This window comes from Antechinus flavipes, chromosome 2 (genome assembly GCF_016432865.1).
Source record: "Antechinus flavipes isolate AdamAnt ecotype Samford, QLD, Australia chromosome 2, AdamAnt_v2, whole genome shotgun sequence".
Lineage (NCBI taxonomy): Eukaryota > Metazoa > Chordata > Mammalia > Dasyuromorphia > Dasyuridae > Antechinus > Antechinus flavipes.
In genome coordinates this window covers 422292834-422307934 of record NC_067399.1, presented here as the reverse complement: position 1 = coordinate 422307934, position 15101 = coordinate 422292834, and the positions used below count along the sequence as shown (strand labels likewise).

The 15101-nt window shown below is 35.9% G+C and overlaps 1 protein-coding gene across 1 annotated transcript in view; it reads right to left on the bottom strand.

The window, feature by feature from the left end:
* DOCK2 (dedicator of cytokinesis 2) overlaps positions 1–14394 on the bottom strand; it is a 449319-nt gene extending 434925 nt beyond the window's left edge. Inside the window, exons 1-6 of the mRNA XM_051978885.1 lie at positions 14358–14394; positions 12736–12791; positions 12095–12191; positions 10299–10447; positions 6530–6665; positions 5683–5837 (exon numbers count right to left, since the gene is read on the bottom strand). Coding sequence (XP_051834845.1) covers positions 5683–5837; positions 6530–6665; positions 10299–10447; positions 12095–12191; positions 12736–12791; positions 14358–14378 — 614 coding nt within the window. The 5' untranslated portion in view covers positions 14379–14394. The remainder of the gene's footprint in view (positions 1–5682; positions 5838–6529; positions 6666–10298; positions 10448–12094; positions 12192–12735; positions 12792–14357) is intronic.
* Between the last annotated feature and the right edge of the window lie 707 nt (positions 14395–15101).

The window sequence follows — 15101 nt, the reverse complement described above, 5'->3', positions numbered from 1 at the left end:
GCACAATGCTAGGCACAGAAAATAATTTCTGTGACTCTGGGCAACATAACTTCAGCTCTTTCTTAATTTCCTTATGAGTAAAATAATTAGATATTATGACCTGGATGTTAAGAAACAAATAAAATGACTGTCATGCAACTTCCATCCCTTGCTGATAAGAGACAGGATGGAACAAAGGATGGAGCATGGGATTTGAAGTCAGAGTATCTGACCCAGACTACCCATATAACCTATAAAAGGCACTCAGGCCCTGTGTTACTATGTTTCTTCATCAGCCTTCTCACACTGAAAAATCCCTCTGCCAGGACAGCACCATCCTCCCAGTGGTAAGTTTCTCTTAGAGCCTCCATTTTGAAACTAATGCCCCCACTTTGCCTTTTACTCTTCTGATGCTTTAGACTTTACCATGGTCCTGCAAAAGCACTTCAACATCTTTTCTCCCCCAATATATCTTAAGCTTTTCAGTTACCTTTTACATGCTTTCTTCCCTCCATTAAAATGCAAGCTCTTGGAGGGCAGGAACTATTTTTTCTTTTTTTTGCTTCTTGTTGTTATTTCTCCCCTATTGGTCTCCTTGGCTAACCTTAAAGGAAGCCCATCTTCTGCAAGAAGTCCTTCCCATAACCTCATAAATGTTGTGTTTTTTCTCTGAGATTATCTCCCAATTATCCTCCATCTATATTATTTGTAAATATGTTTGTGTATTATTCTTCCTCATTAGATGTGAGCTCCTTGACATTTTTTCCTTTTTTCCCCCCACTTTATATCCATAGCACTTAACATAGTAAATAGCACATAAAAGGCACTTAAAAATGTTTGCTGACTTGACTTCGTAGCACTCGGCTTCTACATAATGCCTCTCTCTTTCTGATAGCTTTTCCCTTATCCTCCAACTACCCTAGAAATGAAAACACCAGCATCTACCTATTTTGGTATGTAAATTATTGCAGAGACCTCAACTTGGTCAACACTTAGAAAATCAATCAAGTCTAAACAAAATGCCCCTGAGTTTTGGGGGATTTAGTGTTTTCCTTTTTTATTTTTTTTAATTTTTGTTTTAAGACAGGTCTGCTGCTAAAGTGACTGAAATCTTCAGCAAACCAAGCAGCCAAATTTGATCCAAAATATCTTTGTTCTACTTGATTCCCCCTTGCCTGTGTGCCTGGGATTACATTTTTTCTAGAATCTTTCATTGGATGAAGCAAGCCCCTGGGTGCCTGAACCAGTCAGGTCTAAATAGTAAACACTGGCAATTTTCTTCTGGAGAAAATAGTCATAAATAAGAAAAGCAATTTAAAAGCTCAGGTTGGTCTCATCTATTCACAGACAGGAAAACTTAATCGAGTGATCAGAAAGCAGCTGCAGCTACAGGGTAGCAGCTAAAACAAACTTCTGCAAAACACTCCAGCCCCATGGGGGATATGTCAGGACCAATTCAATTCTTCCCCGGATGTTTGGTGACCTTCTTCGGAAAGGACAGGTGCTCTGAGTAAGTTTTGGCATTCCATATCTCTCAATCATACATCATCACTGGAAAAACCTCTGAATTTTTAAAAAGTAGATTTTCGGCTGGGAAGCAGCTTGAGATTCTTTCAGTCTCTGCATGCTTTCTCCATTTTAGTCTGGCCTACTTTTTTTCTCAGATTCAAATCTAGAACCAATTCATTCTCTATCAATGATGCCTGCCCCAAAGGGATATCTTAGACATGGTTAATGCTACAGTGGATAGAATGCTGAGTCTGTAGTCAAAAAAATTCGAATTCAAATCCAGACTCAAGTACTTATTATCTGTTATCCTGAACAAGTTATTTAACCTCTGTTTGCCTCAATTTCCTCATTTTTAAAATAGGGATAATAATAGAATATACTTTCCAAAATTATAAGGATCAAATGATGTAATATTTGAAAATTGTTTAGCACAGTTTAATAAAAGCACATTTCCTTTCTTCTGACTGAATGGCATAAACAATGAATATTTTTCAATCATTTAATTTTATCTGTCTGAATTTTTAGGCCAATCTCATGAGAAACAATATAATAAGCAAAAGAACACAGAAAGATATTACATTCTCTGTATCTTCCAGTCAATTGGGTGATAATTTTTAAAAATAGGGATTGCTGAAGAAAATATTTTGCTGACAGCCACTTATTTCTTTCTCATATTTTTATCAAGATCATCTCCAATACATGTATACAAACATTTTCATAAAGATCATATAAAGATAACAAAATTGGCATTTGGATAAACTGTTATTGATGTCCTCTCTATTACATTTTGGAGGAAATAGTTATCAGTGATTTTTCCCATTACTTTAATATCTTCTTCTATCTGAAATATCTTGTAAAATGTCCCTTGAGTTTTTCAAAATTTTGTCACTTTCAGTACAATTTTCCTTGGTGTACAAATGATGTGATCTATCTCCTATTCTTGATTTTGTCTTTTTAAATATCATTTTGCTTCCCTTTATAGGATATCACAAATGGGGATAAAAGGGCTCAAAGGTAATGGTTCTACTTCATTAATCATGGAAACAAATTGTTATAGAAATGCTAATAAACCTGTTCTATTTTTCTTCTATTTGTTGTCCTCCTAATTTCATGTAAGACTTTTTTTTTTTGAGAAGGGACTTAATTGGTTTTAATGTGATTTTATATAATCTTGTTTTTCTCTCCACTGCTTTTCATTATTTTACATGATACTGTTGTGATCTTCAGTCAAAGTCCTCTATAATATTTTACAAATTAATTTGCTTTTTTAAACAATGTCCTTTTCTGTTTACATGTCTCTCTGCTTGACAAGAAGATCAAATGTGTTTTAGCTAAGAAAGTTTCTGGGTTTGGCCTCCGTGTTATGGTAATTGATTGATACTGGTAAAACTTTTGCAGCAAGGTATGAAAAACAAGGTGACTATCCTCACCTTTTCCATTTCCCATTCTTAAGAAATTAATAGCTTGATAGTCAAAAATCAGTTCAAAGCTGTTGCAATTGATTGCAGGGTCTTCTCAGTATCCTTTTTTCTCAATTCACATTGACCTTTGCCCAAATTAGTAAATGGTTTCCCTGCATAAATGTTGTTTTTTCTGATACTTTTTAAAATTAGATCCAACTTTTTCCAACTAGATCCTTAACTTTTTAAAAAATTAGATCCAAAATAGTTTAGATCTCAAATCTTGAATCATGGATTTATTAATTGTGTGACTTCCAGGCAAAGCACTGAATTTAGCCAGAGAGAATACTTACTGCATAGCATTGTGTGAAATGAAATAAGATAATGAATAAAAATGACTTTGCAAACATTAAAGTGATTTACACATATGTGAGATATTTTTATTATTGTTGATATTAACATAGTCAATTCCATTTTTCTTATATTGTTACATTTATCATATAGGCCCCATGCCTTCCAAATCTCTTCTCAAAGAAAGTATTCACATTATAAATTAATAAGACTTTTGAGCAGTCTACAAATCTTCAGTTTCTCTTCTTAAATATTAGCCATGTTTTCCAACATACTTTTTATTATCCTCCCCTTAACTCGCCTTTACATTGAAATTACTGAATAGTAAAGTATATCCTAATTTGAATTGAAGGAACATGTCAATTTTTATATATAATATCTTTTCCTCAGGCAAAAATGATCTTTAGTTATCTTCATCATTTATTATTATTATTTCTTTGTGGTGATCTTAGGTAATGTAAAGTGAGATAACCAAATGATTCATAAAATAACATTTTGTATTCTGGGCATATAATAAATAATAACAACTCTTTTGTGTTCCTTTGCAAAAAGAATCTAGTAGCCATCCTTCCATTTAGCTACAAAATCCTGTTATCTTCCAATTTAGTTTGTGATAAAACAGTAATGCTTCTATGATTTAGTTTTTCAATCCTATGATTTGTTGGTCATTGAACAAAGATCATCTGGTCGTCAATTTTAGAGTTTGAATGAATCTTAGAGGACATTGAAACCAACAAATTCACTTTATAAATGGGGAACATAAGCCATAGAGAGAGAAATAAATTTAGAATTCTAACAGTTAAGTTTTAGTGACTATAACTTCACAAATAGCCTAAAACTCCATCATTTTTAGAATTCCTATTGGCTTAACATCCCAAAGCCACTTTTTCTTTTATTTTATACTATTAAAAGAAAAAGGGCCTGCATAGGACTAAAAGTAATTTTATTTTAGTTTTCTTTGTTATATCAGTTCTACTGCCAATGGATTCAGCACCGAGTGATCAACTATTGATGAGAAGTTTCTCCATATTTAACTGAGTTGGTATTTAGACAAATTAATTTGGGATGACACTCAAAGTCTTTTCAGCTTGATAAAATCTCTGGTAGGGTTTATAATATAATGGCATAACCTTTGAGTATCCAGAGTCATCTCTATATGATCATGAGACATGGCTCCTAATTAAATTATGGTTATTTCAACATTTATTAGCCATAGAGAAAGAGGAATTGGACTATTACCCATATTTGAGAGAAAAATGTCATTTTATTACAATCTACAGCCAGTTACTGCTTTCTCTCTTCAAATTCAACAGGAGGAAACACATTTATAATTGACCCCTTCCAAATGTGAGGACTTGACCCTACCAAGTCCTGTTACCACCTTTCTTCACTTTCTTTTAGAATATTTCACTTTCCTATTTCTTAAACTAAGCATCCATAGAAGGTTTGCAGAAGATACCCATGTTTCATCCCAGATATGACAGGTCAATCCCAGCCAAGTTCTAAATGATCCATATCATCCAGAAGAGTGATTTTAGTCCCCTCAAGTTTTTTTTTTTTTCTTTTTAATTAGAACATATCATACTGACAACCCAAGCATGATCAGACAAGTGTGGAGGAGAAGAAGTCTTTAAGAAAAGGTTAGACAACCAAGTTCATATTGATATATTAAGTATTCCTCTGTCCTCTTTTCCCTATACTTTCACCCTTCTCTTCCCATTTGCTCATCTTTCCCCAGAGAAGGCAGTATGTCATTGGCATAGTCAGGGGCATCACTCAAGCACGCCCTGTCAAGCACATCATACCAGGTGGCACATCAGGGAGCCAAGCTGCCATCAGACTGATCCATTGCCCCAATGCATGGTGCTCAGCTTGGGTGATCAATCATGCATATGGGATCGTAGAACCATCACCCCTGTCAGAGCAGCCAAGAGATATTCTAATGATGCTCAGGAGGCAGGGCTGTGCTCACCTCATCATTTTTAGGGCTCTTTATCACAGGGTGCCTTGAGCTTGGCTGACAGAAAGTTGTGAGTCTTTATTGCATGCAAAAAATATTCCTGAGGGTATCATAGGAAAGATGGGAAGCAGTCATTTTTGCTCTTCCTGGGGGTGAGACAAGATATAACATTGCACTGTACTTTGAGGGATGTGTACTAGACATAAAAGAAAATAGATCTACATCCAGAAAGGACTTCAAATTCTATTTTGTCCAAACTTCTCATTTTTATAGATGTAAACTAAGACACATACAGGTAAAGTAATGTGCCCAGGATCATGCAGGAAACAAGTATCAGAGACAGGATTTGAACCCAAGCCCTCTGGTTGCCATGTGAGTGATTTTTCTACTATATAATACTGCCCTCCCATTGAAATTTCCATTTCACCACACCCTACAACACAGGGAGTCTATTGAGACAGTATATTCTCTGAATTCACTCACCTTATAACCATTTGCTTGTTGGGATCATAGAGTGACATGAAGAGTTCAGCATCTTCTCCAATTCGGCATACAAAGTTCCTTACAAAGACATAGAGGCTGTGCGTGGGGGAGGAAGAAATCCGGGAATACATTCCATAATCTGGTTGATCCTTTGACTGCCCAACATGGAGGAAAAGAAAGAGAAGGATAAGAAAAGTTAGCTTTCTATCACTCAATGACAAGATAAGCAATACAATGAAATGAGCAGAAATCTGCAATAGAAGTCAATATTCCCACTAAAAGATTAAAGTAAGTCATCAACTTCAGAGCCTCCATTTTCCCAAGACTAATAACATTTACCCAATATTTTTTAAAATAGTTGCTAAGATGAAATAACAGCACAACTTATTGCCTATGTGACCTTAGTTATGTCTCTTAATCTCTAAAGGCATCAATTTCCTCAACTCTAAAATGAGAGAGCTGAACTCTATGAACTTGGGGATCTCAATCCCCATCTAAAATGGGGATCTCTCTCAATCTTAGATCCTACATGAAAGTCCTTTTTAAAAAATGCATAACATTATAATCTGTGATATTAGCATAGTAGAGGTAATATTCTCCATAACTGAAAAATCCAGTCTGTTCTCCAAACTAAGGAGAGCTGGCTCTAACTTTGGTTCTATTCCAAATTTAATGTATGAACTTAAGCATTTCACTTTCTCCTCTTAATCTGTTTCCGTTCACTAAAGTGAAGGGTAGGAGGTACTAGATGTCATGCATATCATTCCAAGTTTCATATACTATGGTACTAAGACGAAGATGTGTTGTTCTTTCCTTTGAAACCAGGGCTTGCTTAGAGGACACAGACCATTTCTTCTTTGATGCGTTCAGTGATTTTATCTGTGGCTTCTTCATGTGCATGGAACAAGCTGATGACACTGGTTTTATCAGGATCCAAGATATTTCCATCTTCATCTCTGACAATCAGATCTAGTTCAAGGATCCTGTCAAGAAAAGATTGGATGTGAAATTTAGCAAAAGAACCCCAGGTCATTTAAACTGTCTGTTTTGTACAGGTATATGACAATGAAGAGATCTTTAGCAGAATACCCTATCAAAACTGACAGGAAGCTAACATGCAACTCTCTCTTGACCTGATTTATTCAACTACTTCTTTGTAGAACTCTTTTATATTTTCATTATTTAATTCAATTATAGAAAGCATCCTTCTAATCATTGTAATTTTAATTATATTCACTGCTTCTAGAAAGGTAACTGAGCCATGTAGAATAAAATCTTATATTTTACATAAAGTACTTTGTGAATGCAAGGTAGTGTATAGTGTATAGACAATCCAGCCTGGAGTGTCAGGAAAATCCACTTTCAACACTTAGACATTTAGCAGTTGTCGCTTAATCTGTTTGCCTCAGTTTTCTACAAAGATAAAATGGAGATAATAATAGTACTTATTTTGGAGGATTGTTATGAGAATGAAAGAGTAGATATTTTAAAGTATTTATACAGATTCAGATTCTTAGTAGCTGTGTGACCCTGGTTAAGTCCTTTAAGTCATAGAGATAAATAGTAATAACTGATTATCATAGTTGGCAAATTATTTCCATGTAATGAGGTAATGTTTGTAAGATACTTTGCAAACTTTTTAAATGCTATATAAATATCTATTATCATTTAATACTAAAAATAATTTTAATAATTTAATGTGATGAATAATTTAAATAAAATTGAAATTTTAGGTTAAATAATTTAAAATAATTAAATAATAATATGTAAAAGAGATTATGATCAAAGAACAAAACAAAATTTCCTAATGAATGATAATGAAGCATTTTTATATTCTGGCAGCAAGAAGTGAGTTAGCAATACTCAAAAAGACAGTATCTAAACCTGACATATAATTATTTTTAAGTAGGAAGCTATCTCCTTCTTCTTATTGAAAATTTATCCTGGAAATCTGGGCTTCACTTCATATTAATGAAGCCCCAACTACTAGAATAAAACACTTTCCTAACTTTAGCAATCTCAAATTTGAGAGAAAGAAGCATAAGGCTGACTTATACCTAGAATATTTTTTTAAAGGGGGTGGGAGGAGAAAAAAACATCCTTTTCTAATTCTGTGACTAACTTTGAGACTTTAGGCAAATCTCTTCTCCTGAAATAAGGGGACCATCTTAACATTCTATAATACTGATTTCCACCTGGAATCAGTGTATTCTTCTCTCAGAGACAGCAATTAGGTGAGAACTAGAGGGTCTAGGTTCATATCTCAGCTCTGCTACTTGATATTCATGTGACTATTTAACCTCCTTGGGTCTAAGTTTCTTCATCTGTAAAATGAGGGGATTGAACAATGATCCTGAAGGTTCTGATTCAAAACTTTCAATCCTCCAAATTATTTTCCAGGTCCCACTGGTGGCAATTAAATGTAAAATTCATATTTAGAAATGTTTATTACATTTGTGGAATTTTTGTTATCATGGCACTATTTCTTTCTATGGGACACTTTTTTGTTTGCTTTTTTTTTTTTGAGACTAGGCTTTCCTATTTTGTTTAGGACTTCTCATGAGTTATATATTAACTCACACAAGTGTAGCAACAAGAAATGATTAGCTTTAGCTATATTGTAGCTTGGAACTTGCAAACCCAAACAATCAACCAGGCTCCACCTCCCCTTAGAACAGGGATTTTATACACCAGAGCCAGAGCAGAAAACAACAAGGTATTAACCCAGAGCTGGAGGTGGAACCTCTACTTTTATGTGAGCTCCCAGATAATTCTGTCATATCATGCAATGGAAAGAATGGTAGGTTTGAAATTAAAGGACCTGAATTCAAATCCCACCTGGGCCACTTATTATCTATATAACATTAGACAAATGGTATCTTCTCTCTGGGCCTCAGTTTCCACATTTATAAAGTAAAAAGGTCAGATTACTACTCTTACTGCTTGGTTTCCACCCACCATCACCACTCCTTTCCCCCAAGTTATTCATCTTGCCCCTTGAAGGCAGCACTTATTTTGATTTTTGTCTTTGTATTTCCAGTAGCTAGCACAGTGCCTAGCTCAGAATAAATGTCTGTTTAATTGAAATGAACTGACTTTAAATAAATTAACTAGATGGCTTCAAAGTGACCTTTCTGTTATAAGGAACACTTCCCACCTTCTAACGTCTAAAACCATTCCAGGTCTATAAGGCATGTACATCTTCAGCAGAAGAAGATAGTATGCTGCAAGTGGTGACGAACTTCTCTCAGCCCTTTGAGTCAGGCTATAGGGAGGTTTCTGAGGACACTTTTTCTCTCACTTCCCTAAAAGAAACTGGATGAAAATGAAAGTACAACAAGATTGTGGGCCTGAAGGAGATGCTCTGAGGGACTTCTCTTCTCCTCTCAATGCCAACAGCCTTTGCCAGGCAATTGGGCTCTAGATCTTCCTATTAAGTGAACTTAACACAATCCTTTGCACTAGCTATGAAGCAATACTTAAAAGTTGTTAAAGTCCCTTTTGTGAAATGGTGTGCCAACGAAATTTCCCAGACTTAGTGAGCCATGAAACACCCTGTGGAGACTCTGCTTAGCTCCTGAAACCCTTTCTATCTGCTTCTCTCATCACTCAAATAAGTTAAACTGTCATTCAACCATCAACTGTGCTCACAGAAGACAAAGGTAGAAATAAACTCTCTGACCCAATCAGGGGCCACAGAGGGCTTACAGCAGAAAATACCCAGGTCCAAAATTTTCCTGACTGGAAAAAAATGTCATCACCTTTCATGCAGATGTGTTTTTTATTCCAACTTATTTCAGCTTTCTCTTTCACTAACAGTGTATTTTTTTTTTGCATGTTCCCATATTATTTTCTAGCATGCAGAATCAGTACATGGCAGGTGATGGAGGAGGTCAGGGGCAAGAATCAGTGGACGGAGATTTTAAATGGGGCAGAAGTACATCAAAATATTGAAAGAAAATCTGGATGAAAATGAATCCAAACGACTATGCTCACTGATTGTTTGTTAGGAAATTAAATGTATGCCCCAAATAGCCCAGTTAAAATTGCAACACAAGGATTTTCCCTGCCGCCACATCCCTATGGATCCCAAGGGGTGATTGTGAACTACTAGGAATGTTGCTGTGGACAAGAGCCATCCAAATAGAAAGTGGCAAACTCTCATCTAAAAATAAAATCTCGATTCTTTGTTCCACAGCATGATATGGGAAGGGGTAAGGGTAAAAGAAAGAGATTAAGAGATAGAGAAGTAGAGAAGCAGATGGACAGGGAAGATAGAGAAAGGCAAAGAGACAGAAATGAAAAAGGGAGATAAGGAAATATTAAAAGGGGGATGAAGAAAGGGGGAAAACAGAGGAAGGAATATAGGAGAAGAAAAAGAATGGGGAAGAGGTTTGAGGGGAATTGAGAAAGAAGGAGAAGAGGGAAAGAGAAGAAGTGAGAAAGAAGAGAGAAAGAGAGAAAGAAAGAGATGGAGAGAGGGCATAGCAGAGAGAGGAAAGCATGGGGAAGAGAGAGGGGGAAAAAAGTGGAGAGAATGAGTTAGAAAGAAAAAGAGAGACAGAGACAGACAGACAGAGACAAAAAATGTCTAAAAACAAAGGGAAAAAATGTACCTGTTGCCATAGTCAATTTTTGAAGTGACTTTCTGCTTAAGTTCCTTCAGCTCATCTTTTGGTAGAGTTCCAGACAAAAGCTGAGACCTCCATTCCATCAGGTCATACATCATGTTCTGTACTTGGAGAAATCGCTCTTTTTTGCTAGCCTGGGAAGCAAGAAAGGACAATATTTGTTACCCACATTTCATCTACAAAGATAATCAACTTTCCCCACTTCCACCCTCACCTCTGGGGAGAATATAAGCCCTAGACTAAATAAGCAAATATTTAGAATGAGAACAGAAATGTCAACACTAACTCTGCTTCTAGCTTTCCAGATTGAGTCACCATGCTTCAACTATCTTCTTGCCCTGGAACTTCCTCTCTTTCCTTAGTCCTCTTCTCCCATTGGTGAGTTTTCTACAGACCTTTCATTTTGTAGAGAGGCCATCGACAAATATTCTCCTAAATTCTTCCCCTGGATTTGCTTCTCACTTTCCAGACTTCCTCACCATACTATCAGATACTTTCTTTTCAGCTCCCTTTTATGTGTTTTCTTCCTTCATTAGAATGTAAGCTCTGTGAAGGCAGGGACTGATTTCTTTCTTTTCCTTCTATTTGTGTCCCTAGTACTTAGAGTGGTACCTGGCACATAGTAATGCTTAATTAATTTTTGATAATTGACTAACTGGTAGTCACTGGTACCCTAGCACAACTATTTTGGGCAGAACGTATAAACATAAAATAATGGTCATAATGCACAGAGCTAGGTTTACCAAGCAGCTCTCTACAGTGAATAAAAGATGTGGATAGGATTCTAAACACTTGAACATGAGTTACATGATGAATTAGATTGCTAATATAAAGTCCTTCCAAAGCTCCCAGCCACCTGCAATAGGTTTAAATTTTCAACTTATTATTGAATTATGGGTCATGAAAATCCTGGTTTTCAAAGGTATTTGATCTCTCTCTTTAGATCAGGGATTCTTTACCCTAAGTTCTATGAATATTTGTTGTTTTAATATATTTCAATAAATATATTTTCTTTTGTATTCCTAGGTATTTGTTTCATGTATTAAAAATATTTTGACAACACCAAAGATGTTTATAGGCTTCACCAGACTGACCAAAAGGAACCCTGATCTAGATATGATCCATACCAAACATGGCCATGATAGTAAGCTTCCCAAATATCACTACCATACTGTTGTTTTCTCTATAATAGCTCACAAGTGCATAGGTTTCCAATGCCATTAGCAAAGACACAGAATCACCTTGGGAGTCCAGATAGTGCAGGCAAAGCACTTACACACACACACACACACACACACACACACACATTCAACATTCTATTTCACCCAATTTTCTTGATCACATTGGGGCTGATTACATTTTATCCCCAGGGAAGCATACCTTCCTACTACTTCCTAGCTCCCCAACCTGCTGCAACAAGAGGCTAAATGCATTTGGTTTCTTTTAGATTTGCAGTTTAATTTCTTTAGGCCTACAGACAACATAAGCAGTTGCTAAATTTTATAGTTGCTTTATGTATAAAGAAAAAAAGGAAGAAATGTTTTGTTTAGAAGTTACCTACAATGAAAAAGTACATTGACTCTAGAAATTTTTATTCCAACCCCACAGAGACTGAGCATTAGTCTCTGCTCTTTGGCCAAATTATTTCCTCATTTAAACCTTTAAAAAAAAATTATTCCTGAAATCACCAAAGCTTAATTCCAAGGCTAGATTCACTTTCCTTAGATAAGCCCAAGCACCATCAAGTATGTGTCTGCCATAGGGGAGCAAGCAAGTCTCACCACATACAGCTGCTTCCAGATGCTGCCCCACTCCCAAAGCGTTGTTGTTACTTCTTGTGCCAAGGGAAGCTCAGCAGGAATAATGTTCTCAGTATTTCTGGGGTGAGGGGTGAAGGGAAAGGGAGAGGGAGGGAAAAAAAAACATATCAAGAATCTGAGGTTTAGGATGTTAACAGGATTAAAAAACTAGCAAATCGTTAGAGAACTCACAGCAGCTCAGAGCTGCTTGAGTCTGAGCCATCTGCAATAGCCATGCTAATTACATTATGCAAATTCAAGGAGCTTCCCTTTCTAAATCACTGCCCTCACTAGGATGGACTTTTCATGCTCCTTACTGAAGATTAATCTTCAAATGAATACACTTTGACAGGATTTGTCTAAAAAATGCTTGATCCTGGAACATTCCTAAGCCCAGTACTCCCACAGAAATCAAAGATCTGAACAGGAATAAGTTGGTATTATACCTTCAGACTAGGAAAAGATAGAAAATCACAGTAATTGACAAAAAAGAAAAGAAAAGAAAGAAGAACAACCTGGAATACTATGGAGTTAAAATACATTCCCTTTCAAAATGATTTGACAATGAGTGATATTCAAAGCTACTAAGGCCAAGGATAAGCCCACCAGCAAAATAGAGATACCTTCTTTTCTCAATTGTAACTTCTTTGATGTGAATAAAGGATCTTGGAAATATCCCCTGTTGGAAACAAAAGGAATTTTTTTTTTTTTAGAATACATGTCACTATCTAAATGGTTTACCTTAAATCTTCATGTTCTCAGAACATAAGGTTCAAGTCCTGATTTGGTTTTCCTTTAAATGAAATTAACAATCAGACAATGTCAGAGAACGGAAGAAGCATTTTTGCCAGGTGATAGTCCGCATTTCAATTTAGAATCAATATGTATTACTTGTCCCAAAGAGCTCTGCATCACCAGATGGATGCCCTTCATAAAGCAATTGGCAGGGGCGGGGGGAGAAGAAAGAGTGGGGAGAGAGAAAGAGAGAGAGAGAACGACCAGAAGGGAAGGAACAAGGCAATAGCAAAAGCAATATTCTTTCTCCTTGGGAACTCCTAGGACTAGATGGTCCACTTCAGCTGCAGAAATCTAGTGCAGCCTGGTAGAGACACTGAATTGAGCAAGGATACACAGGGAGTCCAGTTTGGGATGCAAACAACAATTTTATGTCAGGTGGGTCTGGTGTTTCTGGAAAGTGTGGCAATTCAAAAAGACAAGTTCAAGGGTCCTCAATAGAAGGAAACATTGAAGTGAACTAGTTTGACTCCTTCATTCTACACAACTAAAAACCAGAAATAGCTTATCCAAAACTAGTCAGGTAGTGAATGGGAGAACTAGAATTCATACATCAATTTTCTAACTCCATGTCCAGAATTCATTCCACTCTATCACACTATATTGACTCTCCAACTATTCTATTGAGATCATTGGCTTCTGAACTGCTTCCTTCAGCCCAGGCTGACAATTAATATCTCCCACAAAGGCTTTTTGGGACAAGAGATGATTCTTCAGGGAGGAAACATATGGAATAATGTCAATCACCAAATCATGTTTTTGAAGATTAAGTCTGATCCCTTATATGTGGATATTTCAAAATTTAAACTGGGTTTCATACTAAAGAATCTGTCTCTGAATGTCAGATGAATTTGGGATAGAAACATCTCAGCAAAGATTTACTCACATTGTGTTTTTCAAGCTCAGAATAAGATAGGGATACTTCCCCAAAAGGCCTATCAGGAAGGAAGATTTGTTTCTTCCTCCATCAACTTGGTTTAGTTTACAAGAGACACATGCCAAGTCAAATAATGATCCTAACAAGTAAAAATATTTAAAGTAGTCCTTAAAGCAGTATGGAAAAAAGAACTGGCCTTTTCTTTTTTTAAGAGACATGTGTTATTGTCCCAACTCTGCCAATGACTGCATAGCATAACCTTGAACAAATCAGTACTATTTGTTGGGGCTTCTGTGTGTTTATTCAATAAGGAACGGAACTAGTCAGGGATTCTTAAGACTTTGTGAATAGGTGAATGTGTATTATTTGCTTTGGCAGGCTTATAAAGTCTATGGAGCCCTTCTCAGAATAATGTTTTTAAACCTACAATAAAATATGTAGAATTTCAAGAGAGACAAATTACACTGAAATACATTTATCAAAAAAAAATTTTTTTTAAAAGTTCATGGATCCTAACTGCTAAACTCTAACATTCTAATCTAATCAATACAAACATAAAACAATGCACATTACCTCTAACATTTTGTGTTTCATCAGGTATCCCCTGTACCAATCTAAAAGAAAAAAAGAAAAAAAATGAACAAAATTATATAATATTCTGACAAGAGTTTTAGAAATAGACCAAAAAGCTCTTTAAAACACCTTTGAACCTAAAATTATTAAGAAGGTATAGGCATTAAAGAAAATATTCTGAAATATGGTTGTCTATTCTAGAGTAACTGATAGTAAATCTCATGGACAAATGCCAAAACTTAAATAATGGATAAATTAGAGAATGGTGACAGCAACAAATAGAGAGTGGTAATTGTTGCTATCACTTCCCTACTATCCTTTTATTGTTTTGCCTTTTGTTCAAAGATATTCCATTAAGTTGCTGCCTCACAGTCACAAAACAACTAAGTGTCTGAGGCTAGATTTGAATTCAGATCCTCCTGATTTCAGGGCCAGTGTTCTGTCTGCTGCACTCCCTTTCACAGCCACTTGTTTTTTCCCATTCCTGCTCATATCACAATCTTTTTACTCCTTAAGTCCAACCTGATATCCCTGCCTCCAGTTACTCCCTTCTGTAACTGTGTAATTCATTTTGTTTGATAGACATAAAGGAGAAGGGAGAAACCAGAAAATCCTATTCATAATGTCACCTGTTTTTTCAAACATGTCACCTCATCATCAGTTGCCACAGCTGCTGGTAGCTCCTTGCAAGTTAGAAAAGTCACAGATTCTATGTTGGGTATCCATCCAAGTACCCAACAAAAC